Genomic DNA, 27,660 nt, shown 5'->3' on the forward strand with positions numbered 1-27,660 from the left:
GAGTTGTTACACACTCCTTAGCGGATTCCGACTTCCATGGCCACCGTCCTGCTGTCTTAAGCAACCAACGCCTTTTATGGTATCCCATAAGCGTTAATTTAGGCGCCTTAACTTCACGTTTGGTTCATCCCACAGCGCCAGTTCTGCTTACCAAAAATGGCCCACTTGGCACTTTGATCCGAAATCTCGTGGCTTCATAAATTTAAGCAAGCCAGAGATCTCACCCATTTAAAGTTTGAGAATAGGTTGAGATCGTTTCGATCCCAAGACCTCTAATCATTCGCTTTACCAGATGAGACTCAAAAATATAAGTGCCAGCTATCCTGAGGGAAACTTCGGAGGGAACCAGCTACTAGATGGTTCGATTAGTCTTTCGCCCCTATACCCAGTTCACACGATCGATTTGCACGTCAGAACCGCTACGGACCTCCATCAGGGTTTCCCCTGACTTCATCCTGACCAGGCATAGTTCACCATCTTTCGGGTCCCAACGTGTACGCTCTAGGTACGCCCTTTCTCAATGAGAATAGAACGTCCTGAGAATGCGGGATTACATCGTAACGTAACCCATCTTCTCTCAATTGTCTTAAGACAATCTATACTTTCATTACGCCTTTAGGTTTGGTTTATATAAATATATCCCAATGACTTGCGTACATGTTAGACTCCTTGGTCCGTGTTTCAAGACGGGTCCTGTAAGTACCCAAAGCAGTAGCATCGCTAACCGGTAAATAAGCCAGTTAAAGACATTATACAGCTAACAGCAGATTTTTTCCAATGACGGCATTAGATCCGCACTACCAGAAGAAAATCATACTTGCGGTAAGTCTAACGCAAATAATTGCGGCTCAATACCATGTGTATACTGTCAAACAGTTTATCAGGACACCAAAGGTCTTCAGTATAATCAAATACTAAAGGCTACCAGTTGAGCCATAGATAAACATCTAACAGGTTGCGACGTTCTACTAGAGGAGAAGTGCACGCCAACGAATTTAGCAAAAATAATACAAGCAAGTATAATTTAGTGACCACAAGGATTCTATTATCACATCATAGCTTGCATTAATACTAAAAACGCTGACGATGAATCTCCCCATTCGATCTTTTGGGTTTCACAGGTTTACCCCTGAACGGTTTCACGTACTCTTGAACTCTCTCTTCAAAGTTCTTTTCAACTTTCCCTCACGGTACTTGTTCGCTATCGGTCTCGTAACAATATTTAGCCTTAGATGGAGTTTACCACCCACTTAGAGCTGCACTCTCAAGCAACCCGACTCTAAGGAGAGAATCACCTGAAATAATTTCCAGTCACTACGGGCCTGGCACCCTCTATGGGTAAATGGCCCCATTCAAGATGGACTTGGACATGATAATGTATCTCAGGTTAAATGATTCCTCCTAAACACTACATCTCCCAATGGCATAACCATAGGATTTAGTGCTGGGCTAATTCCTGTTCACTCGCCGTTACTAAGGAAATCCTTGTTAGTTTCTTTTCCTCCGCTTATTAATATGCTTAAATTCAGCGGGTAGTCTCACTTAATCTGAGGTCGTCGAATTGAATATAAGAATCAACGAAATAAAGAAGTAACAACTGTTGTCGGTCTATTGAAAAATATAATTCGTAGACTCGAAAATCAGTTGTACTTTATTATTATAGCATTTCACTGACTCAAGTAACAATAATAATTTAAAATGACATCATCTTGTTTATAATCAAATACTGATGATGAGCATTCATTCTATTTTTAATCGCTAGTACAAATAATTGTAAGCAGTTTTTATATAATAAGCGACCCTCAGCCAAGTGTGGTCCGGGAATAGGATCCGTGGACCGCAATGTGCGTTCGAAGTGTCGATGTTCATGTGTTTTGCAGTTCACAAGTTGACGCGCAATTAGCTGCGTTCTTCATCGATTTACGAGCCAAGTGATCCACCGTTCAGGATAATCATCTTTTTAGAAAATTTTTATATTTTCTTTTTATTGCTTGTTAACGTAATTTTGATACTTTGACAAAATGTCTTTTACATTAGAAACATATTATCCTATTCTAGTGTAAAATTGCCATCTATACATCAGATGTATATGGCAATGAAACTTTGTAAATATAATTCAGTCATGGCGAGTGTTCATTTAAAAACCTCATCTATACACAATATGCACGAAACATTAAGAGTATATAGACTAGTATAGGTTACCATGACATTTTGCTTATTATTATCAAGCACAAAGTCTCTTAAGATACTTTTTTTTTTTTTTATAAGTATTCATTCGATTTACTTTTTAAATTGCGTGCGTTAACACTTTTGAAAGTAATATTTATATGTGTATATATATTACAAGTACAAAATTTGTATTGTATATTATACGTTAATGATCCTTCCGCAGGTTCACCTACGGAAACCTTGTTACGACTTTTACTTCCTCTAAATAATCAAGTTTGGTCATCTTTCCAACAACATCGGCAATGCCGAAACATTGCCGCGCATCAGTCCGAAGACCTCACTAAATCATTCAATCGGTAGTAGCGACGGGCGGTGTGTACAAAGGGCAGGGACGTAATCAACACGAGCTTATGACTCGTGCTTACTGGGAATTCCTCGTTCATGGGGAATAATTGCAAGCCCCAATCCCTAGCACGAAAGAGGTTCAGCGGGTTACCCGGGCCTTTCGGCCAGGGAAGACACGTTGATTCTTTCAGTGTAGCGCGCGTGCGGCCCAGAACATCTAAGGGCATCACAGACCTGTTATTGCTCAATCTCGTGCGGCTAGAAGCCGCCTGTCCCTCTAAGAAGATATTTATTTACGTTGGTAGTAAAAATCACTTGATCCGAAAATCAAGTAAATCTTTCAAGATACCAAAAACGCCTATTTAGCAGGCTAGAGTCTCGTTCGTTATCGGAATTAACCAGACAAATCGCTCCACCAACTAAGAACGGCCATGCACCACCACCCACCGAATCAAGAAAGAGCTATCAATCTGTCAATCCTTCCGGTGTCCGGGCCTGGTGAGGTTTCCCGTGTTGAGTCAAATTAAGCCGCAGGCTCCACTCCTGGTGGTGCCCTTCCGTCAATTCCTTTAAGTTTCAGCTTTGCAACCATACTTCCCCCGGAACCCAAAAGCTTTGGTTTCCCGGAAGCTGCCCGCCGAGTCATCGGAGGAACATCGGCGGATCGCTAGCTGGCATCGTTTATGGTTAGAACTAGGGCGGTATCTGATCGCCTTCGAACCTCTAACTTTCGTTCTTGATTAATGAAAACATTTTTGGCAAATGCTTTCGCTTCTGTTCGTCTTGCGACGATCCAAGAATTTCACCTCTAACGTCGCAATACGAATGCCCCCATCTGTCCCTATTAATCATTACCTCGGTATTCCGAAAACCAACAAAATAGAACCGAGGTCCTATTCTATTATTCCATGCACACAGTATTCAGGCGAAATAAGCCTGCTTTAAGCACTCTAATTTGTTCAAAGTAAACGTACCGGCCTACCTCGACACTCAATTAAGAGCACCGCGATAGGATTAAATTGGACCGCCAAGTTTGACCTTAGCTAAATCCACCGGTAGGACGTTCCATAACATATCAGTTAACACCGCGAGCGATGAACCAACAGTATGAAACACAGATTCAACTACGAGCTTTTTAACCGCAACAACTTTAATATACGCTATTGGAGCTGGAATTACCGCGGCTGCTGGCACCAGACTTGCCCTCCAATGGATCCTCATTAAAGGATTTAAAGTGTATTCATTCCGATTACGGGGCCTCGAATGAGTCCCGTATCGTTATTTTTCGTCACTACCTCCCCGTGCCGGGAGTGGGTAATTTGCGCGCCTGCTGCCTTCCTTGGATGTGGTAGCCGTTTCTCAGGCTCCCTCTCCGGAATCGAACCCTGATTCCCCGTTACCCGTTACAACCATGGTAGGCGCAGAACCTACCATCGACAGTTGATAAGGCAGACATTTGAAAGATTCGTCGTCGGTACTAGACCATACGATCAGCAGAAAGTTATTCAGAGTCACCAAAAGTAACGATGGACAAGCCACCGATTGGTTTTGATCTAATAAAAGCGTTCCTTCCATCTCTGGTCGGAACTCTGGTTTGCATGTATTAGCTCTAGAATTACCACAGTTATCCAAGTAAATGTGGGTACGATCTAAGGAACCATAACTGATTTAATGAGCCATTCGCGGTTTCACCTTAATACGGCATGTACTGAGACATGCATGGCTTAATCTTTGAGACAAGCATATGACTACTGGCAGGATCAACCAGGGAGCTTCGTTTATGTTTTATGTTTAATAAAACACTAGAATTACTCCTCTTTCACTTTACACATACATGATAGTCTTTAAAAAAGAATATCAGTTGTTAAAGCGGTGCTGTTTGTAAGCATTTGCTTTTCACAACACTTTGAATCTACATTATTTATTCACAAAATTGAATAATAACTTTGATTTTCAACCATCCTCTCATTTTTGTAAATATTACTCTCGCTAGATATTTTTATCAAAGCGACTTGGTTTTTATACACGTACACGTGATATTTTATTCTTGCTCGGAAACAAGTAAGTCAATACTCAGTTTCATATTTGTATACTTCTTTAAAGTTATACATAATATTATATAAACGCCGTAGCGATTTACCACATAAAGAGTCATTCAGTCATAGACATCGACCCGTGGTAGTGTTACGTTAATAGTATAGACAACTTGCCGTAGCCAGTATTTTTCAGCTCTTACTCGAGCCGCTTCAACTGACTACTCCTTCATACTAGTACGAGCCGGCGTGAAAAACTATCGTGTTTTTCAACTAACCAACGGCTGCCTCAGTCACGGCGGATACTACGATGTCTCCCTGCATCTAAGTTACCTGTTAATACTTGAAAAATAATTTTTTCTATTTATATCACTAGCAATTTATTATTAATTTTTTTTTTTTAAATTAAGGAAATAAATAATTTTTTTGTTTTAATTATTTGACATTTTAATAAAAAAGTATGTATATGTATTATATTTTATGTGTTTCATTAATATATAATTATTTTTACTATATTTACTTAAAAATGAAAAAAATATAAGTAACGTTTATTCTAAATTTTTTTATACTTACAGTATGTACTCTTATATTATCAAAAATTATTAAACTATAGTAGATTATAGTAAAATATTTTTTAGTTTCTACAGCTAAATATCCAAAAACAAATTAAAAATTATATAACTTTCTAATAAGCCATTTTCAACTTTTATATCAATTTTTTATTTATATAAGTAAATAATTTTACTTATGGTAAACATTACTTTAATTAATAAAAGATTTCAATAGAATCGTATTAAAATATATAGTGTGTTTATTATAAACCAACTGTTGACTTTTTTTTTTTTCACAACGGTCATAGCGTTAATTGAATTTTTTTCCATCACTTCGTTTCAATCTTTTAATGTTTTTTTATTTATTTATTTATTTAACGATATATATTAACTAAAAACATCAAATGACTTGAAATTTTTTTATTCAGTCTTTTATATGAATTGAAATTCTAAACTAGTTTAAAATTAAAATTAATCGGTTTTGAGTAAATCATATGTATCCATAGAAAGAAGCATCTTTAGATTTATTTTAATAACATTCTTTGTTTATTAGCTTATATTTCTGTTGCCTTAATCTTTAAAATAATCATTCGTTTCATTCTTATAAAATTTTCAGTTAGATAGAACGACTTTTTTTTTTTTTTTTTTTTAATAGTGGCTCTATCCAGTTTTTTTTTCGCAAAACAATAAAAAAACATTCACATTAATTATTTGGATGAATCTATTTAGACAAAAAAAATTATTTAATTGATATTTCTACATATACAATAGCTTGATAATTTAATTAATTTGTTTTCTAACCACAATAGAATAAATATACGAACAATTTATATTATTATAATGAATCATTATAAATAATTATAAAAACTTCATTTTTATTCAATAATTATCAATAGTAAACTTAAAAATAGATTATGAAAATCAAAAAAATTTCGTATTTATAAATCGTAAATATCTAAGTTATGTTGATCAAGATGTACTGAATTAACGTGAGCCAAGCGTTACCTGAGTTAAATATGTTATTTCAGATATCATTTTCATGCTTCGACGATTTCTTATTTTATTTTACTTATTTATTAATTCAAATGAATTAAGTAGTCATAACTTAATTTATTAGTTTCATTATACATCGTGTAAAGCTTACATTTAATAAAATAATACATGATTTTAAAAATAGTTCGTTGCTATAGTTCAGCATATTTTAGGTTTTTAACTACCACATATCTTTTGTTTTGTCGGTAATATTCTACTTTGAACTTATTAGTGAGATAATTGAAAATTTTATTAGCAAGGAGACCTATTGATTGAAGTATAAGCTCAGTTTTTAATAAATATGTATGAGTTCTTTGTGAATCCTTAATTTTTTTTTAATTATTCATCAACTTAATGTTATAATTTCTACATTTTTCAGAACAAAAACATTTATGTTAATTTGTATATAAGGGTGATTTATTACCGGTACAAATTTTTTGTTTCACTTATTAAGCAAATTATTTTTGTATGCGTCAATAAATTAAAAATTCTTTCCAATTTTGAGCCTTTGATTTTATTTCTTAGTACTTTCTAAAATATTTCATTTAATACGCATAGGAAAAGTGATGATTATTTTTCAATTCTCTAACGTCCAGCTCAATTTTAAGTTATCTGGTCACTAATTTAGGCATTGTCTAAGGTATTTTGTTGAAATTTGAATTCTTTACAAAAAAAAGACTTAATGGTCTACTTTTTAAAGTTTTATGTTCACAAGATATAAAAATTTCATTAATTTCATAAATAGAACATTTATAAAAAACTTTTTCAGAAACGTATTGAACATCTTTCATTTTATCTTAAATACTATTTTTCATTAGTTTGAATTCATTAATAATAACAAATAAATTCAAATTTGATATGGTTCTGACAAATTTTTTATTTATAAAATCAATAAAATTTCTATATCTCGTAAACGTAAAACTATAATAGCTTAACTTATGAGACTTTTTGTGTAGAGAATTCAATTTTAACGAAATTTCTATTTGCTTTTTGCCTAGAACATTTCATTTCCCAGAAAACGCCCAAAACAGCTCCCCAATAACTTAAAATGCAACTTAGAGAATCGAAACAAACGCTTAGATTTCCAATGCTTTTTGAATAAAAAAACTTAGAAAACATACGTAAGAAAAAAAAAAAAAAAAAATTCTTGTTTTTCTCGTTTTCCGGAAATTTTTTTTTTCCCTCTTTACCTTACGTTGACTGAGGAATTAACGCAAAAATGACAGAAAATCTGAAAAAAATTGATTTTTTCATTTTGGTAATGATTACACAAATTAAGGAACAAAACTTGTTCCTTTAATCGTTTTGTAAAACTTTTAGCAATCGGCCCGGACCAACGGTTCAATGGATCAATCCGAAAATTTCCAGGGTTTTTGAGGGTACATTAAGCTGTAAAATTACCTGGCAACATAATTTTTTTTATCAATATTTGCATAGTAGCGATGAGCTGACTGAAAAACCAGAAAATGGCCATTTTTTAAGGGGTTTTCAAATGGATATCAAGGATGAAAAAAAATTTTTTTTTGAAAAAATCGAAAATGGAGCTTGTAGGAAATTTATTCACACTGAAAAAAAAGTTTTTTTCCTCCCAGGATACAAAATATTTTTATCCGAGTATTTTAATATCCAGTATAAGTTTCTTAATATTAAAAAACTGGTATTTTTCCCCTGAGAATACCTAAGTTTTTTCTAGAGCTAAAACTTAATGCTGCGTTACCATAGCAACCGCAGTGGTGGCGCCATCAATTCTCTGATTTCCCTCCAATTCCACAGTGCTGATGTTTGTTTACACTCGAAAAGTTTTTCAGTTGAAAAATTATTTTATTAAAATTTTTTATTCAACAATTACAGTTATGAAGTAACCGATATACTGCCAGCTTGTTTTATTATTAGCTATAATGATTTATTTTATTTTAAGCCTTTAAGTTTCACATTAAAAATTGAAAAATATTATATAATATTGCGTCATTGTTTATAAAAATGAAATTTTAATTCAAATTTTCTGTTTTGACTCTGTGTAAATTATTTCATAAAAATATATTACTTGTTTTTATCAGAATTTTATAGTTTTTTATTATTAATACATTCTTATCTTATAATAAATTGTCATAATAGTAATTTCGTTAGTAAAAATATTGACATTAATAAGAATTTGGAAGTTTTTAATGGGTATTCAATATTTAAATTTACTGTAATGAAATAAATATAGAAATCAAGCCGGTTAATAATGGTAGATGTTTAATAATTTTTAGAATTTTTTTAACAAATAAATTATGGCAAAAAAATGAGAAAAAAAAATTGAATTGTAGAAATTAAAAAAAATTAATAGTACAATTTTTGACAATAATTTTTCAGAAAAATTTATTTGTTAAATATAATTAAAAAATTATCAAGTGGCTACTAACTTTATTGAAAGTAATTATAATTACATCCTAATCACTACATTTTATAGAATTTAAATTTTCCAGTAATTTTGTTATAAATACAACTTTTAAAATTAGTATTTAATTTAATATTATTAAAAAAAGGCTCGTAGTAAAATAAACATTACTTAAATATGTGTCAACTGAGTGAGGTTTAGTCAGCCATATTTTTTATTTTGGTATTTTGCTGAGAAGGAAACCGAGTTTTTTAGCAATCAGAATACTTATTAGTGTGGGAAAAAAACTTTGGTATTTCAAAAACTAGAATACCAGGTTCTTTACGGGAGGGAAAAATTTTCTAGGTGGAAAAAAACTTTTTTTTCAGTGCAAGTTTCTTAAACTGCCCTTTAAATTACTGTGTGGCCATTATTTGCTGAGATATCAATAATCAAAGACAAAAGGATCCATTTTCATTTGAAGGCTGATATCTCAGCAGCAAATTGACGTACAGAGAAACAAAAAAAAGCAAATTGTAGCTGAATAAATTTCCTAAGAAAGCCGTAAATTTGTTTTTTTGAAAAAATTTTTCCCGGCCCCGTAGACCTTAAAAACAAAACCAAAAAATTTAGAAAAATTTTGTCTCGACCTTTTTCTTATGATTCCGCAAAAACCGTTGCTCGAAAAAATATTTTGCTGGAAGATCTTTAAACTAGAGATTTCAAGCTTCAATTTGCTTTTTTTGTTTTTTCGATACGATCGTTTTTCACGACGATACAGCCTTCGAAAGATCACTAAAAAATTTATAAAATTTTTTTGTTCCTTTAATTTTTTGGATAAGTGTATGATTATGAAAGCTTACATACTCTTATAAAATTCTTATAAGGATTCCTATGATCTTAAAAATAAGAATTTTATAACATTTGTAAGAAGGACACTTAAATATATTTCACTTGCTAGTAGATAGAACCAAATATTTATTTAACAATTAAACATTATTAAACCCGACAACTAATCGTATAATATGGACAGTAAACAATAAGTAATATAATAAGGGAAAGGGAGAGAGTAGCTAGATGACGTCACGTTGGGTCTTCTCGGAGGGCCCCGTCGGAATGCCTCTTCTTCGTCAGCCTCAATGTCCATCTCGCCCTTCTCTAGTGGGGGTGAGCCTTGTCACAAGCTGGGGGTAGCTCCTGACGTCAGAGGCTACAGGCCTGAAGGTGCCTATCGAGCAAAAGGCTCGGTATTCAGGAACGAGTAGCTTACACATTTGATGTGATTTTATTTAAAGTTATAAATAATTATATTTTTTCCCAACGGTTCCAAATTGTACATCCTCACATTGTGATCTTTGTTGTAATATTTTTTATTGCCATCTTCACCATAAACAGTAGTATCATTTGGATCGCTGCTAAAACTGCCGGCAAGTATTGGATCATCAGCACGTGTTTCCACGAACTTTTCACTCTCTACATGGTTGATTTGACAGTATCATTATTTTTATCGCATTCAATGTTAAATCGCAATATAATTGAGTTCGAGACTCGTCAAGGGGAAAATTTCAAAAGTCTTTTTCAGCCAACATCCATTTACGCTCGAACAATCTTGGCAGGATAAGCTTATTTGATATCAATTTATCTTAATGTAATTTTCGGGATTTTTTTGTAATTTTCAATTATTTCAAATTATATAGTATTGTATATGACTTGTGTATCCCAGGTAAGAACCATCAATGATGATAACCGGGCCAGCATTGGCCCTTTTTTAATCTACCAAGCATTGCTGAAGCTTGGTCCTGTTGTGCAGCCAAGCTAAAACCAAGCCTGATGGCAGAAGCTTGGTTCTGTAGTAATGCCAAGCCGTGACCATGCAGTTCATTATAATTTTTCCATAATTTAAAAAAAAAATCTGGGCAACAGTAGGCACTGCATGCCAGCCCCAAAACGCTCGCTGAGCTCAAAAACATGAATATAAATACATTTTCCAGCCCTTCGAGCTCGAAAAGACCATTGTTCTTTTTTATAAGCTTTTTAAGATCAAAAGACTTACGGTTTATATAAAAGTTTGAAATTTTAGAACCGAAGATAACTAAGGAATGACCATTTTTAAAATATTTATTCACAATTATGTTCAATGAAAAAAAGTGTATTTAGGCAAAAATCAATTTAAGTGATCGAAGTAAGGATTTAAGTGAGTTCTGACTCATATCAGAGCATTAATATACATGAAATATCTAAAAAAAAATATTGAAAACTGTGTTTTTTCAATTTTTTTGTTGATAATATAATTACAACTGAATGAATGAGTTTACATTACATTACTGAATTACATTGAGCAAGATCACGTCAAGTGGACCCCCCATTTTCCACTTGGTCATGAAAATTAAGTCTATGTATTTTTTTCGTATGTAGTCACTATGAACAATTAATCCCTCAAACGATTTTTCAAAATTTTCATTTTAACAACAATTTTTTTTACAATAAAAATTTTGAGTACGCTTAATTAAAAAATAGATTCCAAAACAACCGTTAAAGATAAATTAATAAAATTTCCAGGATTTATTGTCGAATATCTATATTTTATAAAAATATTAATAGCATAAAATTATTTGTTTATTATCCCGTTGTTAATTAACTTTTAAGTAAACAAATGAAAATTTCATTGACTTCTCCCTCAAAAAATGAAACTTTTTTTCATGGGTTACATGCGTTTATTATTAAAGTTTAAGATCCCAAAAGAAAATTTGAGTGCTCGTCATTAATTTAAACAATATGAATTTATTTATCACCGCGCGCCGGTCGCTGAGCGTTCTCAATACAGTGCGCGGCCGAGCGTCTCAAGCTCTACTGCAGCTTTGGTTAGTCATGATTGAAAGTAACATTTAAAAATATTATTACTAAACAAATTTTATTTTTTTTAAACAATATCATGATTAATACAATAAAATAAATTTTTATTATTAAACTGAAACAGAGAAAACAAACTAATAATTAAATGTATTATCGATAAATAATAATTTAGAAATTATTATTGAGTGATTATTAACACATTAGTTATTTATTAAATAATAATCAGGCAAAAATAAGTAATACCTAAACTTAATTATTAATTAATAATAATTTATAAATTATTATCAAGTAATTATTGATACATTAATTATTTATTAAACAATAATCATGGAAAACTGATTTATAACTAAACTTAATTACACCGGCACACAAAAAAAAATAAGTTCTCTGTACTTTTGACGGGACCGATTTATTCCCATGTATTTTGACCCGCTGAATCCGAATCTGAGGTCCGTTTAACCCGTATACCTTCAGATTTTTAGAAAACTTTAAAAAACCTCAAAAATACACAAAAATCGACCGTTTTTAAAATTTATAAATTTTTTTAACCTTAACTAAGCATGATTTTTATGTATTTCGGTCCTCCACATACTAACCTGAAGTTTATTTAAAACATTAGCCATTTAAAGTCTGAGTAAATTCCAAAAAACCCCAAAAAATTGCAAAAAAGCAAAAAATTCTTAGTATTGTGATGAAAAAAATTTTATAGGGCTAAATAAATAATTATTTTCATGTATGTTTATCTGTCACATATAATTCTCGAACATCCATGGCTCAGACATCTCTAAAATTTTAAATAAATGGCAAAAATTCCCAAAAAATCGAAAAAAATAAAATTTGGTATAACAAAAATCATTTTTTAAATCGAAATAAATAAAAGAAATCATATTGTTTGATCTGTGATATATATATATATATAAAATATTTTGGCCTAAAACATAAAAAAATTTTAATATGCTTTAAAAAATTTTTTTTATCACAACACTAAGAATTTTTTCGCTTTTTTGCAATTTTTTGGGGTTTTTTGGAATTTACTCAAACTTTAAATGGCTAATGTTTTAAATATACTTCAGGTTAGTATGGGGAGGACCGAAATACATAAAAATCATGCTTAGTTAGGGTTAAAAAAATTTATAAATTTAAAAAACGGTCGATTTTTGTGTATTTTTGAGGTTTTTTAAAGTTTTCTAAAAATCTGAGGGTGTACGGGTTAAACGGACCTCAGATTCGGATTCAGCGGGTCAGAATACATGGGAATAAATCGGTCCCGTCAAAAGTACAGAGAACTTATTTTTTTTTGTGTGCCGGTGTTATTAATCAATAGTAAATTAGAAATTATTATTATCTAATAAATAATAAATTAATTATTTATTAACCAATAATCAGGGAAAACTATCTAATAATTGAACTTAATTATCAGTTAGTTTTCCCTGTTTCAGTTTAATAATAAAAATTTATTTTATTGTATTAATCATGATATTGTTTAAAAAAAATAAAATTTGTTTAGTAATAATATTTTTAAATGTTACTTTCAATCATGACTAACCAAAGCTGCAGTAGAGCTTGAGACGCTCGGCTGCGCACTGTATTGAGAACGCTCAGCGACCGGCGCGCGGTGATAAATAAATTCATATTGTTTAAACTAATCACGAGCACTCAAATTTTCTTTTGGGATCTTAAACTTTAATAATAAACGCATGTAACCCATGAAAAAAAGTTTCATTTTTTGAGGGAGAAGTCAATGAAATTTTCATTTGTTTACTTAAAAGTTAATTAACAATGGGATAATAAACAAATAATTTTATGCTATTAATATTTTTATAAAATATAGATATTCGACAATAAATCTTGGAAATTTTATTAATTTATCTTTAACGGTTGTTTTGGAATCTATTTTTTAATTAAAAGTACTCAAAATTTTCATTGTAAAAAAAATTGTTGTTAAAATGAAAATTTTGAAAAATCGTTTGAGGGATTAATTTTTCATAGTGACTACATACGAAAAAAATACATAGACTTAATTTTCATGACCAAGTGGAAAATGGGGGGTCCACTTGACGTGATCTTGCTCATTACATGGTAGTTGAAAGAGACCATAAAGACAAAGAGTTGGTATGATTTCAAATACATTTTAGTATATTACACTCTATTATGATTTACTTGGGAAAAATGACATAAAATGTTGCTTTTCTAACTTTTCGACGCCGACATCTTTTGAGTTGATAAATCTATTTTGATTTACCACATGTTCCATGTGGTAATCGACGCGTTTTATTGAGTTTTAAAGCTGATTAAAATCAAAGATATTTGGAAAAAATCGTTTTTTAGCATTTCTTTCTCCCGCGATATCTCTCAAACGAATTAATCGATTTTGATGGTTGAGAGCTCTAGAGCTGATTAGATTTTGGAATCAATCGATAAATTCATATTTGAGAAACTTCTGAAGAAAAAAAACAAATTTTTTTTTTCGTATTTTTTCTATATCTTAGAGTCTAATTGATCGATCGATCTGAAATTTTCAGGAAAGTTGATGGCCAACAAACTTTTTCGATTACCACAAGAACCGTTCTGATCGGTTAATTAGTCAAAAAATTATAGTAAGTTTACACACATACACACACACTCACGTACATACATATGATAAAAACCCGATTTTTGAAAATCGGGGCGAAACCAATAACTTCCCGAATTTTTTGAAAATCATCGATTTTCTCAGCGGGAAGTTAAAAACATTTTTTTTTTTAGTTTTTTTGAAATTTCTCAAAAACGACTAAATTAAATAATTCCAAAATCTATTCATCTCTTAAACTCAATGAAACTCGTCAATTGCTACCTCAACCAACTCGCAATCGGTTAATTCGTTCGAGAGATATCGTTGAAGAAAAAACGGTAAAAAACGTTTTTTTTTTTTTAATATCTCTTAGAAAAAATTGAATTGATCGAATTTAAATTCTAAGCAGCTCTAGAACTCAACAGATTGCGTCGATTGCCATCTCAACCATCTCAATCGCATAACTCGTTCGAGAAATATCGTCAGAGAAAGAAATGGTAAAAAAAAGGTTTTTCGCGAATATCTTCAAAACAACTGCACTAATCATTTCCAAAATTCAATTAGCTCGAAAATTCAATAACACGCGCTGATTGCTACGTTGAAAATGAAAATCTGTTAATTAGTTTAAAGATATTAACGACAAAGAGTTGAAAAAATAACATTTTATGTCATTTTTCCCGGATAAATCATAACATGTGAGGAGGGGAGAGGCAAAATGAGCCCCCCAAAAAAAGTTTTAATATTTGATTTTTTTACCTCTTTTACTTATTCTAGTCTTCTGCCATGTATTCGTAATTAATATGCCTCAAAAATAAAAAAAATTTTAAATTGGGGCAAAATGGGCCCTCTAAGGAATCTACTAAAACTTGACTATTATTTATTTCATCTTAATAGTATATTACACACCATGGAGGAAAGTAGGACCTTCCAAACCGAGTGTGTAATTGTCTACCGAGCCGAAGGCAAGCGTGGCAAACACTTGGATTGAGATTTACTGCACTTAGCAGAAATTAGTGGACTAATGCAGTTACTTAAACCAATTGATTTTACTCTACAAACAATGTATATTATTTTCAGTAGTATATTTCTTACAGCACTGCTGCGATTGAACCTATATTTTTCTCAATTTATCTATAAATTGTCTTATTGAGAAGGTTATTTGCATGTTTGCATGTTTAGGTTTCCACTATATAAAAATGGAACGTTACTCATACGTTACTCATACTGCCTTACTAAGTAGTGTGATTGGTTTTATCCCCAAACAGCTCACACCGATACTCCTCGAGACGGATCATCGGGATAGGGTTGAAGATTCTTCTATCCCACTATTAAAATGAAAATTTCATTTTACATTTTTTCATTAATTAAAAAAAAGTATTAAATGTCCAAAGCTGGAGCAGTGGCCACAAATGGTACCTCTACCCTACAGATTGGATATAACGCAGATTGTGAACACAGTAGCGTCTGCAATTCTAAGCAGATTTGAACAAAACTTAACATACTTTTTGTTTGGGGAGGTGAAAATCTAAGTCAAGTTTGAAGATGCGCCAAATCGGTCGTTTAGTTCAAAAGTTGAAGGTGTTTAAAGTTTTTCAAATTACAAAAACAATCGTTTTTTGTCAATTTCTCTCCAAATAACTTTTGAATAAAAGCGATAATTAATTTTTGGTAAATCTATCTAGAAGCTCATGAAATAAGCTCCAATTTTCGATTTAACTTTCCACTTCGACAATTTTTCGAACAGATTAATGACTAAAAATTTTTACGGCTTTAACTCTCAATATCTTCTAAATAATACGTTGAAGGTTAATTCCGTTGATTACATCTTGTAGCTAATAAAATAAGCTTCAAATTACACTATTATGACTTTATCAAAAAATGATTCGTTAAGGGGGTATTCTAGTCTAGAGGCCCGAATTTCGAGCGTTTTTTTTTTGGCAATTAATAAAAGAAAAGAATTTGATATTTTTACTATCCATTTTTTTATCATTTGTTTATTTATATTTGAAGAGTACACAAAATTTTTTTCATTGAGTTATGCGTCCTTGAAGTAGAGGGGGTGGAAATAAAGGCCGTGTACTCGTCACCATGATTTCTACCCTTGTGGTCATCTGAAAAATAAAACAATGATGGATTCTTGATCGGTACGAATGACTTCATCGCTATCGCATGAACTAATAAAAAATGAAAATTAGAAATTTGTAATATTTTTAAAAAATTCGACAAAGTTATAAAATTAGTAAAAAAATCGACCTTTATTTTTGAGTAGCCGCCATTTTATGAAAAAAAATTTTTTTTTCATTTTTGTTAGTTCATGCGATAGCGACATTCGTACTTATCAAGAATCCATCATTGTTTTATTTTTCAGATGACCACAAGGGTAGAAATCATGGTGACGAGTACACGGCCTTTATTTCCACCCCCTCTACTTCAAGGACGCATAACTCAATGAAAAAAATTTTGTGTACTCTTCAAATATAAATAAACAAATGATAAAAAAATGGATAGTAAAAATATTAAATTCTTTTTTTTTATCAATTGCCAAAAAAACGCTCGAATTTCGGGCCTCTAGACTAGAATACCCCCTTAATTCATTATGACGTTCAAACGCAACTATGTGATTAATTATAAATATTGAGCCTTGTGGTCGCGATAACGCTAACGATTCTGAACGGACCTAAATGAAACTTGACACAAATATTTTTTGGATCATGGTTTGATCAAGTTTGAAGATAAGCTAAATCGGCGGATTAGTTTAGAAGTTGTAGGTATTTTAATTTTTCCGAATTTGAGAAAAAAAAATCTGGGCATCGGTTGGCCCTGCAGGCCAGCCCCTAAACTTCCCGCTGTTGTCGAGCTGTAAGAGCTCGAGAACATTAGTATAAATACATTTTCGAGCTCGGCAATACCTTTACTTCCCTTTTTTATGAGCTTTTCAAGCTCAAAACGGTTACGGTTTATGTTAAAGTTTAAAAATTTAGAATCCAAAATAATGAATGAATGAGCGTTTTTTATATATTTATTTACAATTATGTTCAACAGTTAGCTCAAAAAATGAGTCGTGCAATAAGTATTTACGTGATACGTTGTATCTATATCGTGTAAGTATATCGTGATACGAGCAAATATGACGATTTTTAGGCAGTCACTTCCAATGACTTATATAAAGAAGAACATGTTAGTTTTGAGTAATTATGTTCAGTAATTATGATGTTATTCAATGGAAAAATTAGATATAGATTTTACATTTATTATTCCGTCGACGATATCTCTCGAACGGATTATCTGATTGGGACGTTCTTGGCAGCAATTGGATGCTTTTATCGATTTTTAGAGCTGATTAGATTTTTGAATTAATGGTTTCGATAATTTCCGAAATATTCACGAAAAACGAAAAAAAAACGATTTTTTTTCATTCTTTCGTCGGCGATATCTCTCGAACGGATTATCCGATTGAGACGGTTGAGGTGGCAATCGAAAGCTTTTATCGAGTTCTAGAGCTGATTAGATTTTGGAATTGATCGATCCAACAGATTTCACAATATCAAAAAAAAATGAAAAAAAAAATTTTTTTTTTTTCGTATTTCTTAAATATCGCAGAGTTTATTTGACTAAATGGTCTAAAATTTTTTTGAAAATCTAAGTTCAGAAGATATCTTTCGAATGCCGCAAGAACCATCTAAATCGGTTCATTCATCAAAAAGATATGAGAGGTTTACATCCACACACACACACACACACACACACACACACACACACACACACACACACACACACACACACACACACACATCGCTCTGAAAATGTCAGAATAGCATCCTAGCACCTTGTCGACATATGATGAAAACCGGGTTTTTGAAAATCGGGATGAAACCTATAACTTCCCGAATTTTTTGAAAATCGTCGATTTTCTCAGCGGGAAGTTAAAAATGTATTATTGATTTATCCTAAATTACTTTAAAACAAAAATTTATGTGATTTATCATTGATGGAATTTTTTCGTTCATTTAACTAGCTTCAATTTTTTTTTTCTCACTTGCCGTTTTGACAATTTCTTTGCCCAGATTTCTCAGCTTGAAATTCATGGAGAATGTCTTAGAACTTTAATTTTTTGTCTCATTATTATTTGATATTGAAAATGAATAAATAAATAATAAGAAATCTACTACCATTTCGGCTGGCGAATGGCCTTTTTTTAATGCAATTTAGGAAACAAAGAGGAAGAAAAAAAGTAATGAAAAAGCACGAGATGTAATGCCATTCAATGTATGGTTTTATATCATAATATTATTACAGAAATGGTTTTTTATTTTTTTTATCTTTAATAATAATTAAAAGTAATAGTAGTTTTATTTTCAATCATTTAAATTACTCGCGAGTGAATCGATCGATGGTCATAATAACGTTCTCTTATTTTTTTTTTCATCTTGATTTATTTTGTAAAATTTTATTTATCAATTTATTAAGCATCGATCGTTACACATACGAATATTCGATTAACAATATTCATCAAAATCTTTTTTTTTTTTTATCAATCATCATACATAATGAAAAAAATGTTACATTTGTACAGCCATCATATATATGTTACAATTAGATTACCGTTTTTTTTTTTAATTTATTACCTTTTTTATACTTTATTTTTAAAATGTGTGTTGTGTTATAATATATCGTGTTGTCTATAAATGAGTGAAAATGCATTGATATTAATATACAAGTAAATTAAATAACAATAATAATTTTTATGTTTAATGGTCATTATATAATTAAGTACTTTCTTCATTAACAAGAATGTTATTAATTTTTTGCTGGCGATCATGAGATTATTCAGCATTCAAATATTATTATTATTATTTAATTTTACTTGTATTAAATTAAGTAGCGCAATGAGAATAAATAATATCTAATGTGAAGAAATATTAATATTAATCGCGTATAAAAAACGAAAACGAATAATGAATTAAAAATATAAATCTCAAGCAATTAAAAGCAACTTCATTTATTAATTAATAATTATTGTAACGATTAATTAAGAACTCGATCTAAGACGTAATTATGTCGTTGGAATAAAGAGATAAAGAGTACGAATAATCAGTATTTATTTTTTTTTCTTTTTTTTTATATGACTTCAACTAGACTGAAATATCTATAAATACATTTTTTTATTTATTATTTATAATATTTACCCAATAATTATTCAAGTAATTGTTTTTAATTTAAATATAGAGTAACTACGAAACAACTCTACATAAATTTAATTTATAATTGCTTTAATAAAATTATTTTAATTAAATATTATTATCATTATTTTTATTTAATATCAAATTCAAATTTTTATAAGATTGCCAATTTTTTTTTAACGACATTAACGTCAAAATATTAAATCATGTTTTCATTTTTTTTATTTTCAAGTGCGGAAGGGGTCTGAGATACAAAAAAAAAGAGGATATTTTTTTTTTCAGAGTATGTTCTTTATTAAAATTTTTAAAATTTGTGACATTATTAAGCATCATTCCAAAAATATTATGTGAAATTTTTACAAGAAAATATTGAAAAACAAGCCAGTGGTAGTGGGGAGAGACGAGTCACCTTAGAAAAAGTCTTCATGCGGTAGGCAGGAAAACTCATGACTGCTTCATCCGAAATAAAAAAACCAAAAAGATTTCTGTAGTACATAAGTTTATCTTGGATTTGAACGAAGGTTTTTTTTTTCAATACCTACTTATTTTTTAATTAAACAAAGGGAACAATTTTTGGCAAAGATCAGAGTTTTTTGATTGCACCTTTACCAAAATTTAAAAATGAATATTTTATTTATTCCTTCGTTCAAATCCAAGATAAACTTATGTACTACAGAAATTTTTTTGGTTCTTTGATTTCAAATAAAGAAGTCATGAGTTTTCCCGACTACCGCATGGAGAGTTTTTTGAGGTGACTCGTCTCTCCCCACTACCACTGGCTTATTTTTCAATATTTTCTTATAAAAATTTCAAAGAATATTTTTGGAATGATGCTTAACAATGTCACAAATTTTTAAAATTTTAATAAAGAACATACTCGGAAAAAAAAAATATCCTTTTTTTTGTATCTCAGACCCCTTTCCCTCTTAACAGAACACATCATTGCTTTTAAATTTATTTGTTATTTAAACGAGACGCTGTTGAAAAAAAAAAAATTAAATTAAAACTCTCATTTAAGTTAAAAAATTGAATGTTTCAAAAATAATAAAATAATTTTTTTTTACACAGTTAATTGTTTGTGTTGATGTGTAGAATAAATGTATGGTATGAATTTATATGATGGTAGAGATAGAATGAGAACGATAAAGAGCGAGAGAAATGGTATAATTATTATTATTATTATTATCATTATTACTATTGTTATTTCCTTATTATTTCAATCTAGTGTTTGTTTTAAAAACTGCTCACGAATGTTTATTAATATTTTTGTTTAATTTAAAATGTTACAATGATTATCTATTCTTACTGCTCTGCGCCTGTTATAAAAAACTTTGTCGAAAATGGATTATTTAAATATTATTATTTTTGCTGGCTATTTCTTCGTATCTTGTTTTAATTTTTCTCTACATTTCCTCTATACACTAATATACAAAGTATGTAATGTTTTTTTTTTGTTTTAAATATTTATTTATTCATATGCTTATCCATCCCACTTATCTAAATATTATATACTATTTTGGAATACAGACTTTTTATTTATTTAATTTATAATAATCAATCCTGTTATTTAAATAGGATTACTGTCGTCATATATCGTCAAGTTTTTCCTTTTAAATATAAAACAAAAAAAATATATGTATATTTTTTTAAATTTATCATTTAAAAGTCGAACTTTATTAACTATAAGCAATAAAAAAAGGGCGGTTTTGTTTAAAAATATTAAAATTTTTTTTTTTACATGTTACCATTCTTCGAAATATTTATTTATGAAAAAATTATTGCGAATTATTGTAATTATATACAGGTTTTTTTTTTTTTTTTAATTATAAACAAAAAGAAAATAAGATTACAATTTTAGTCATTTTTTTAAAGCGATTTAACTGGATATAAAATGAATAGCGCGCTACTGTACATCAGTCATCAGGGCGTACTATTCATATGTCGGTACTGTAATTAACAATCTAATATAAATGACAAAAAGAATATAGTAATAATAATAATAATAATGATTTATATATATGTAAATGTGTGTCGTGTTATGCTTTACAATTTTTGTTTCAGAATAAAAAACTACATTATTATTATTAATATTAATATAATTGTTATTTGAATTATGAAATGTTGATTTTTAATGTTAAATTATTATTTTTTTAAATTTACTATCTTTAATATATGTATTAATAAATGTTTTGTGTATATAACAATATGTACTACAAGTGGGAGGTCGCAGATCTTTTTCATATATATATAATACAATCAGCGTGTAATAATATAAGTAGTAGTAATAAAATCATATACAATTGTTACAATATTTAAATATTACTTATTACATCGACCAGTTATTTTTTATAATGCTTTAGATATACATATACAATTATATATATATATATAATGTGTATATATTTATATATATATATACACTTAATATTTATAGTTACGCAAACAATTCTATTACTTATTTTAATTATGTGTTTAAATCGTACGCAAAAATCCTCGATACATCTTCCAATAATCTGATTTATTAAAAGAATTAAGAAATTTAAATAAAACCATTTCGTTATTTTTTTTTTAACTTTGTACGGAATTTTAAAATACATATTTAATTTACAAAAAAAAGAGCTGCATTCAAAATTATTTACAGCGATTTTGTCAAGTATTTTTTTTTTACATTAAAACTCAAATTAAATTTTACAAATTTTGATTAAAATCAAATAATAACATTTAATATGAATTTTTTTTTGAATTACAATATGAAGGCGAGATACAAATATACATATAATTTAAAATAAATATATATAAAAATTGTTTAATGAATTTATATTTATATCCAATTTAATCAAAGCCGATTTAAAAAAAAAAAATAATTTAATGATTATTGAAATAGATCGAGACTGTGTACATAAATTGCCTTGACATATATATTAATATATGTATAAAAAATTGAAATATTTATGGAATTTTATAAACTGTTTATATAATTTATTACTTAAAATTTTAAGTTACATAAAAAATTTACACTATTTATAATAAAAGAAATGGAATTTTAATTTCATTGTTTTACACTCAAATTTTTAAATATTTAATATTCTTTAAACTTTTTTCTATTGTTTGTAAGGAAAATGAACCTATTGATTTTAATAATATTTAAGTATTTAATAAACGACATGTAGATTTGAATTCAAAGACGGCAGATTAAAAAATAATGGATTAAAAGCACGAGGATAAATACGTCGACGTTAAACATCCTACATATTAATATTTATAAAGTTTTATATACGGTTTTCATTTTACTTATATTTTGAATATATATATATGCATATATGTATAATACGCTTAAAATTATCAATATTAGCAATAATTAATAACATATGTTGTAATAATAAAAATGAAGGAAAAAAAAATAATAAATTTTATTACTGTCAATAAATTATTTTAAATATGATACGACATGAAAAATTTTGCGATTTCATTTTCATTAAATTCTTTTCTTTTCTTTCTTTTTTTTAAATTAACAATTCTGGTTGGTTTTTAAAACTCCGACGACATGTGACATAATGATTTCTATTACTATAAATGATGTATTATTTTGTTATTAATTTACAGGTGACGGGCGATTTACAAAGATAAAGGAACTACACAATAATTCCTTAAGTTTTATTACATAATTATATTCATATTATTTATAATATTTTGTCAATTTATTTCCATAATTAATTCATTTTTTTAGTCTATTTGTTGATGACGTTCACTCTGAGATGTATTTACTGGAATGTCTATACCGATTTTTTTTTTATAAATAATATAACAATTCTCTGGCTTTTACAATTTTAAAATATAATCTGTCGCAGTAATTTATTTAATCCATTAAATAATTAAGAAAATATATATATATATATTTTAAACTATTAAATGGAGTCATTCATGAGAGGAAAAAGAGAGGGAAAAAGATAGTATCCTAAAAATTTTTAATTTTCAATATAAAGTGATTATATACAATATTTTACAAAGAAATATGCTATAGTTTTTCTTCCTCAATTGTTTCCTCAAATTAAAAAAAACTATTTTTTTTGTTACACTCTACTACTTTGTAATTTCTTTTATATAGAAGTTTGTCATCACTGCTGTCGAGTTGCTCGTATTTATTTTATTTTTTTTTGTTTTATTTAACACCTACATTACAACAAAATATTACATATTGTACAAGAGAGATGCAACTCGATTGACATGTGTATTTATTATGTTAATCACAATTTATATAAAAGAATTTTTAAACTCTTAAAACTCTGGTTTTTAATTAAATTACTCGAGTATCATTTAATTAATTGAACTATTTAATTTATTTACTGAAATTTTTAAATGATTAATCATTTTTTAAAGGCATTTATTAAGTCAAATATTTAATGGAATTAATAAAAATTCAAACGCTCAATTTTTTATTATAAATTACTGCAAAGATTTTATTTTAATTGTATTATTTTTAGCCATTGAAGAATAAAATGTGAAAAAATAATCGCAAATAATTTAAATGTGACTATTTTAAAAGTTATTTCTCGTAAAAATGCGTCAACAATTTTATTTCGAGGTTTTTTTTTTACAATATACATTAAGAATTCAATAATTAATTAATATATAAATTTATCATATTATTTACTATAGATTTTGTTTTTATAATTTAAAATCGTTTTTTGCTTTAACGTCATTTTCGTCAAATAAATTGTTTTTTTTTTTTTATCTTACAATCTTTTTATTTTGTTTAAGCTAAAGAAAGGGAATTGCTTACACAAGGGCTCAAAAACGATTAAAATTAAAATCGGTATTTATTGATTTTGTTTCTTCCTAAATATTTAACTGTAGAGAATGTAAACCATACTTTGTTCTTATGTTGTTTTTTTTAAGTTTAATTAAATTGTAATTATAATACACAATATTCACAAGGTCGTTTAAAATGATAATTGAATATTTAAGCGAAATATATAAAAAAAGAAAAAAGATAATTATAACTAAGAGTAATAATATTAGTATTAATAAAATAGGGGAGTTATTGTTGAAATTTATTTTAATTTCACGCCATAAAGTGTGAAAAGGGGATTGTTGCCTTATTTATACATCTCGATATTTATTTAATATTTATATCACAATTTACAAAATTCGCGTAAATGAGAAAAAAAAATTCGAGCTTTTTGAGATTTATAAACTAAATTTTTATATTTTTTTTTTTTAAATCAAAGATATTACTTTTTAAATTTAAAGCTCGTTATCTATAGTTTAAAAAAAAAAAAAGAAGACGGACTTGTAATTTTTTTTTCTCGCCTACTTTCGTATCATGTCATATTTTTTTTCATCTTCGATTATTCACATTTTAAATTTTACACAAAACTAAAAGATGAATTTAAAAAAAAAAATTATTTTCAGCATGTAATCGGTGACGATTAAAACAAAAAATATTTCAAGTAAAGCACAATGAAAGTAAATTAAAATCGAGGATATTATTAAATTTCACTGTCATTAAATGTCATAATGTTTAAATGACGTCTCCTATAACTTTCTACATGTCAAGAAAAGAAAAATTAAATTACATTTTTTTTTTTTTTTGCTTTTTTTTCGTCAGAATTTCAAACATACATTTTGCCATTTTAATCTGATGCTTAAATGCATGCACTGCTAAAGCATTGGCTAGCTATACAAAATTTTACTCCTTTTTTAGCTTTACATTAAGCAAAATTAAGACTTTTAAAATAAGAAAAAAAATAATAATGAAACACAAGGATGTATATAGAAATTAAAACGAAAAAAAAAAAACTATCGATTAGTATCGATATTTAATGTATTTATATGTGTATATATAGCATCCTTTTTTTACTCCGCAATAAAAAAAAAAGTATCAACTCAACTGACAACGAGATTCTTCAAAGCTAACTCTGTATTTAAAAATATAAATAAAAAACTTTGAAGATATTTTGAAACAATTATAAGTTTTTTAAATGAAAAATGATAGTGACAATTTAATAAAAAGAAAAAAAAAAGTTAATAAACTTTGAACTATACATTGAGAGGAAACTCGTTACTCGCATTCATCTGGTCTATTTTTCCAGTTGGTTTAATAACATTATCTTTAGATAATACGATTCGCTGTCGTATTTTTTTCTAATCAATCACTATCGGAAACTTCCAATATATCTAAGCCGTAAAAAAAAAAAAAATCTTTTTTTTCATATCGATAGACGTATCGTCATTTTACTATTTAAATTATTCACTGAGATTTCTTCAATTCAATTAATAGAATTCACATTTTTTTTTATCGATAGAAATAAAATCTCTGTGAATATTTGGTAAGTAAAAAAAAAATAATTAAAATTTTTTTTCTTTTTTCTTCTTCCATTGGAAAAATGTTATATCCAATTCTAATTCGATATATTTTTTTCTTTCTTTTGAATAGAAAAAAAAAAAATATATTAATTGTCATCATCGTTTTAAATTTACAAAACCTGTGTTGATTGTTGAGTTGGTGTTGGCACAGAACCTGCAGCAGATGTCGGTGGTCCTATTGGTCCAAGATCACCTGTACTGTTAGTTGTACCAGCTGGAGTTGATACACCAATTGCTGATGCAGTTTTCATGAAAAATTTCTCAAGTTTAACAATAATGTGTTTTCCATAAGTGTATTTACGAAGGCTGCTTAAATGTGGTCGTATTTTATGCATCAGTACTTTGCGTTGTGCTGGCTCAGCAACATCAATCATTTTCTGTACTACATAGTTTGCGTATTGATCTTTCATCATGACATTCAGGGCACTGTAAACAAATACATTTATATTTATGTAGTAATCAAATGATAATTATAATAAATTTACTTAAAAACTTATATTTTTTCTAAAGAAAACCCAGGGTGGCCACAAAGATTTCAAAATTCCCTGACATTTCTCGGTTTTCCAGTAAAGTTTTTCAAATTTTTCCCTGACTCAGAAATTTAACAATTTTTTTTCAACAAATCAATTAGAGAAAAAAACTGAACTAAAAATGAACACAAGTAGGAAATTAAAAAGCTATAGATGCAATTTTCAAAAATTTTATTTTATAATTTGTCGTTTTTAGAAAAAAATCGAAAAATTATTAGACGTCGGCTTACTTCAGAATTATAGTTTTGATTGTTTTGATTGCCAATAATTGAATCTGATGATTAAATCATATGAGAAACCAAAAAAAGTCAATAAAATAAATTTATATGACCTACTTTTGATTACTCGATGTTAAAAAAATGTCAGTTTAAATATTTAATAAGAAGTTTTATGATTTAAATAAATTTTAAATACACTAGTCAAAAAAATTAAGGGATATTGAAAAAATTTCAAATTTTCAGGTGATTTTCAACAGACTGTAGCTGAAAGGAAAATGTTCGTACAAGAAAAACAAAAAAGCAAACTGTAGCTTCAAGTGTCTTGTTCAAAAAATAAAAAGTCAATCATAATTATTCATGGTGACCACAGATTTTTGAGATTGAAATTCCCTGACTTTTCCAGGTTTTCCAGTCAAATAATTCAAAAATTCCCTGACTATGTGTAGCAATATTAAATCATTGGAAATATTTATTTAATTTAAAATAAAATTATATAAGTCAGTCAGCTCATTGGTTTTTTTTATTTATTAAATGAAGAACTTTCTATTTTTGATTTGAAATCCATGTTTTTATATAACTTACTCTATAATAAAATATAAATAAATTTTTTATTTTCACTAGAATAAATTTCATAAATAAGACTATTTCATAGAATATTAATAAAGTATTAATGAAGTACGCGAATAATAAATATAGTGAAACTTATTAATTCATTACTTATGTATACATGTAATGCTTATAGTTTTTTAACTTGTCAATATGGATGTTAATAACTTGAAGATCCTGGCGATTGATTTCTACTAAGACTTTTTTTTCTAACAGCCTTGATAATTCTAACTGCTTCATTTTTTCGCTATTGGAAACAATTTCTACTAATTTTCTTCAAGATTGTTTTATAACCGCATTCGCGCCACGTCACTTTCTGAACAGTTTTGACAGAAAAAAAAATTTGTCGGATTTTTTTAGTCAAAAGAAAGAAAGTGAAAATTTTTCCAGCTTTATGGCGAAATTCCCTGACTTTTCCAGTATATTTATAATTCCCTGACATTTCCAGGTTTTCCAGAAATGTGGCCACCATGTTATTGAAAAAAATTAATGAGGCCCGAAGACAGTTTCTAAGACGAGCATAAATTTAGAAAAACTTTATTTCAATGGTTTTCTAAGGATTACTCGAAAACTCTGCATAATAAAAAAACTGCAAGACCAGATCAGAAAACTCGGTACTTGATGCTAAAATTTGCCTTTTCTGTTCTTGCTGAATGAAAAATTTTTTAATTTTCAATTGTCGCAATTTAATTCCCGGATACTTTTTTAAATTCCCTGACATTTCTCGGTTGCATTATGCTTCATGATAATACCCGATATTCCTAGTTTTTCCTGGCTTGTGGCCACCCTGAGCTTAAATAAAATCTGACTAGATCAAGTAAATTTAATTCTTTTAAATTCAAGATTTACATTAATATCAACAGATCT

General features: G+C 28.6%; 1 protein-coding gene and 3 non-coding genes across 7 annotated transcripts in view; all 4 read right to left on the reverse strand.

The window, feature by feature from the left end:
* LOC130676819 (large subunit ribosomal RNA) overlaps positions 1–1,556 on the reverse strand; it is a 3,920-nt gene extending 2,364 nt beyond the window's left edge. The window contains exon 1 of the ribosomal RNA XR_008991502.1: positions 1–1,556. This exon is cut by the window's left edge and continues 2,364 nt beyond it. This is a non-coding gene — a ribosomal RNA (large subunit ribosomal RNA).
* A 240-nt stretch (positions 1,557–1,796) lies between these two features.
* On the reverse strand, positions 1,797–1,951 carry LOC130676824 (5.8S ribosomal RNA). Its single transcript, XR_008991507.1, has one exon. It is a non-coding gene; the product is annotated as a 5.8S ribosomal RNA (ribosomal RNA).
* A 424-nt stretch (positions 1,952–2,375) lies between these two features.
* Positions 2,376–4,285, reverse strand: LOC130676812 (small subunit ribosomal RNA). Its single transcript, XR_008991495.1, has one exon. It is a non-coding gene; the product is annotated as a small subunit ribosomal RNA (ribosomal RNA).
* A 13,875-nt stretch (positions 4,286–18,160) lies between these two features.
* LOC130676549 (maternal protein pumilio) overlaps positions 18,161–27,660 on the reverse strand; it is a 91,679-nt gene continuing 82,179 nt past the window's right edge. For all 4 annotated transcript variants that reach the window (XM_057482864.1, XM_057482867.1, XM_057482868.1 and 1 more), the window contains one exon: positions 18,161–25,865. In XM_057482864.1, coding sequence (XP_057338847.1) covers positions 25,550–25,865 — 316 coding nt within the window. In that variant the 3' untranslated portion in view covers positions 18,161–25,549. The remainder of the gene's footprint in view (positions 25,866–27,660) is intronic.

This window comes from Microplitis mediator, chromosome 10, assembly GCF_029852145.1.
Source record: "Microplitis mediator isolate UGA2020A chromosome 10, iyMicMedi2.1, whole genome shotgun sequence".
NCBI classification, from domain to species: domain Eukaryota; kingdom Metazoa; phylum Arthropoda; class Insecta; order Hymenoptera; family Braconidae; genus Microplitis; species Microplitis mediator.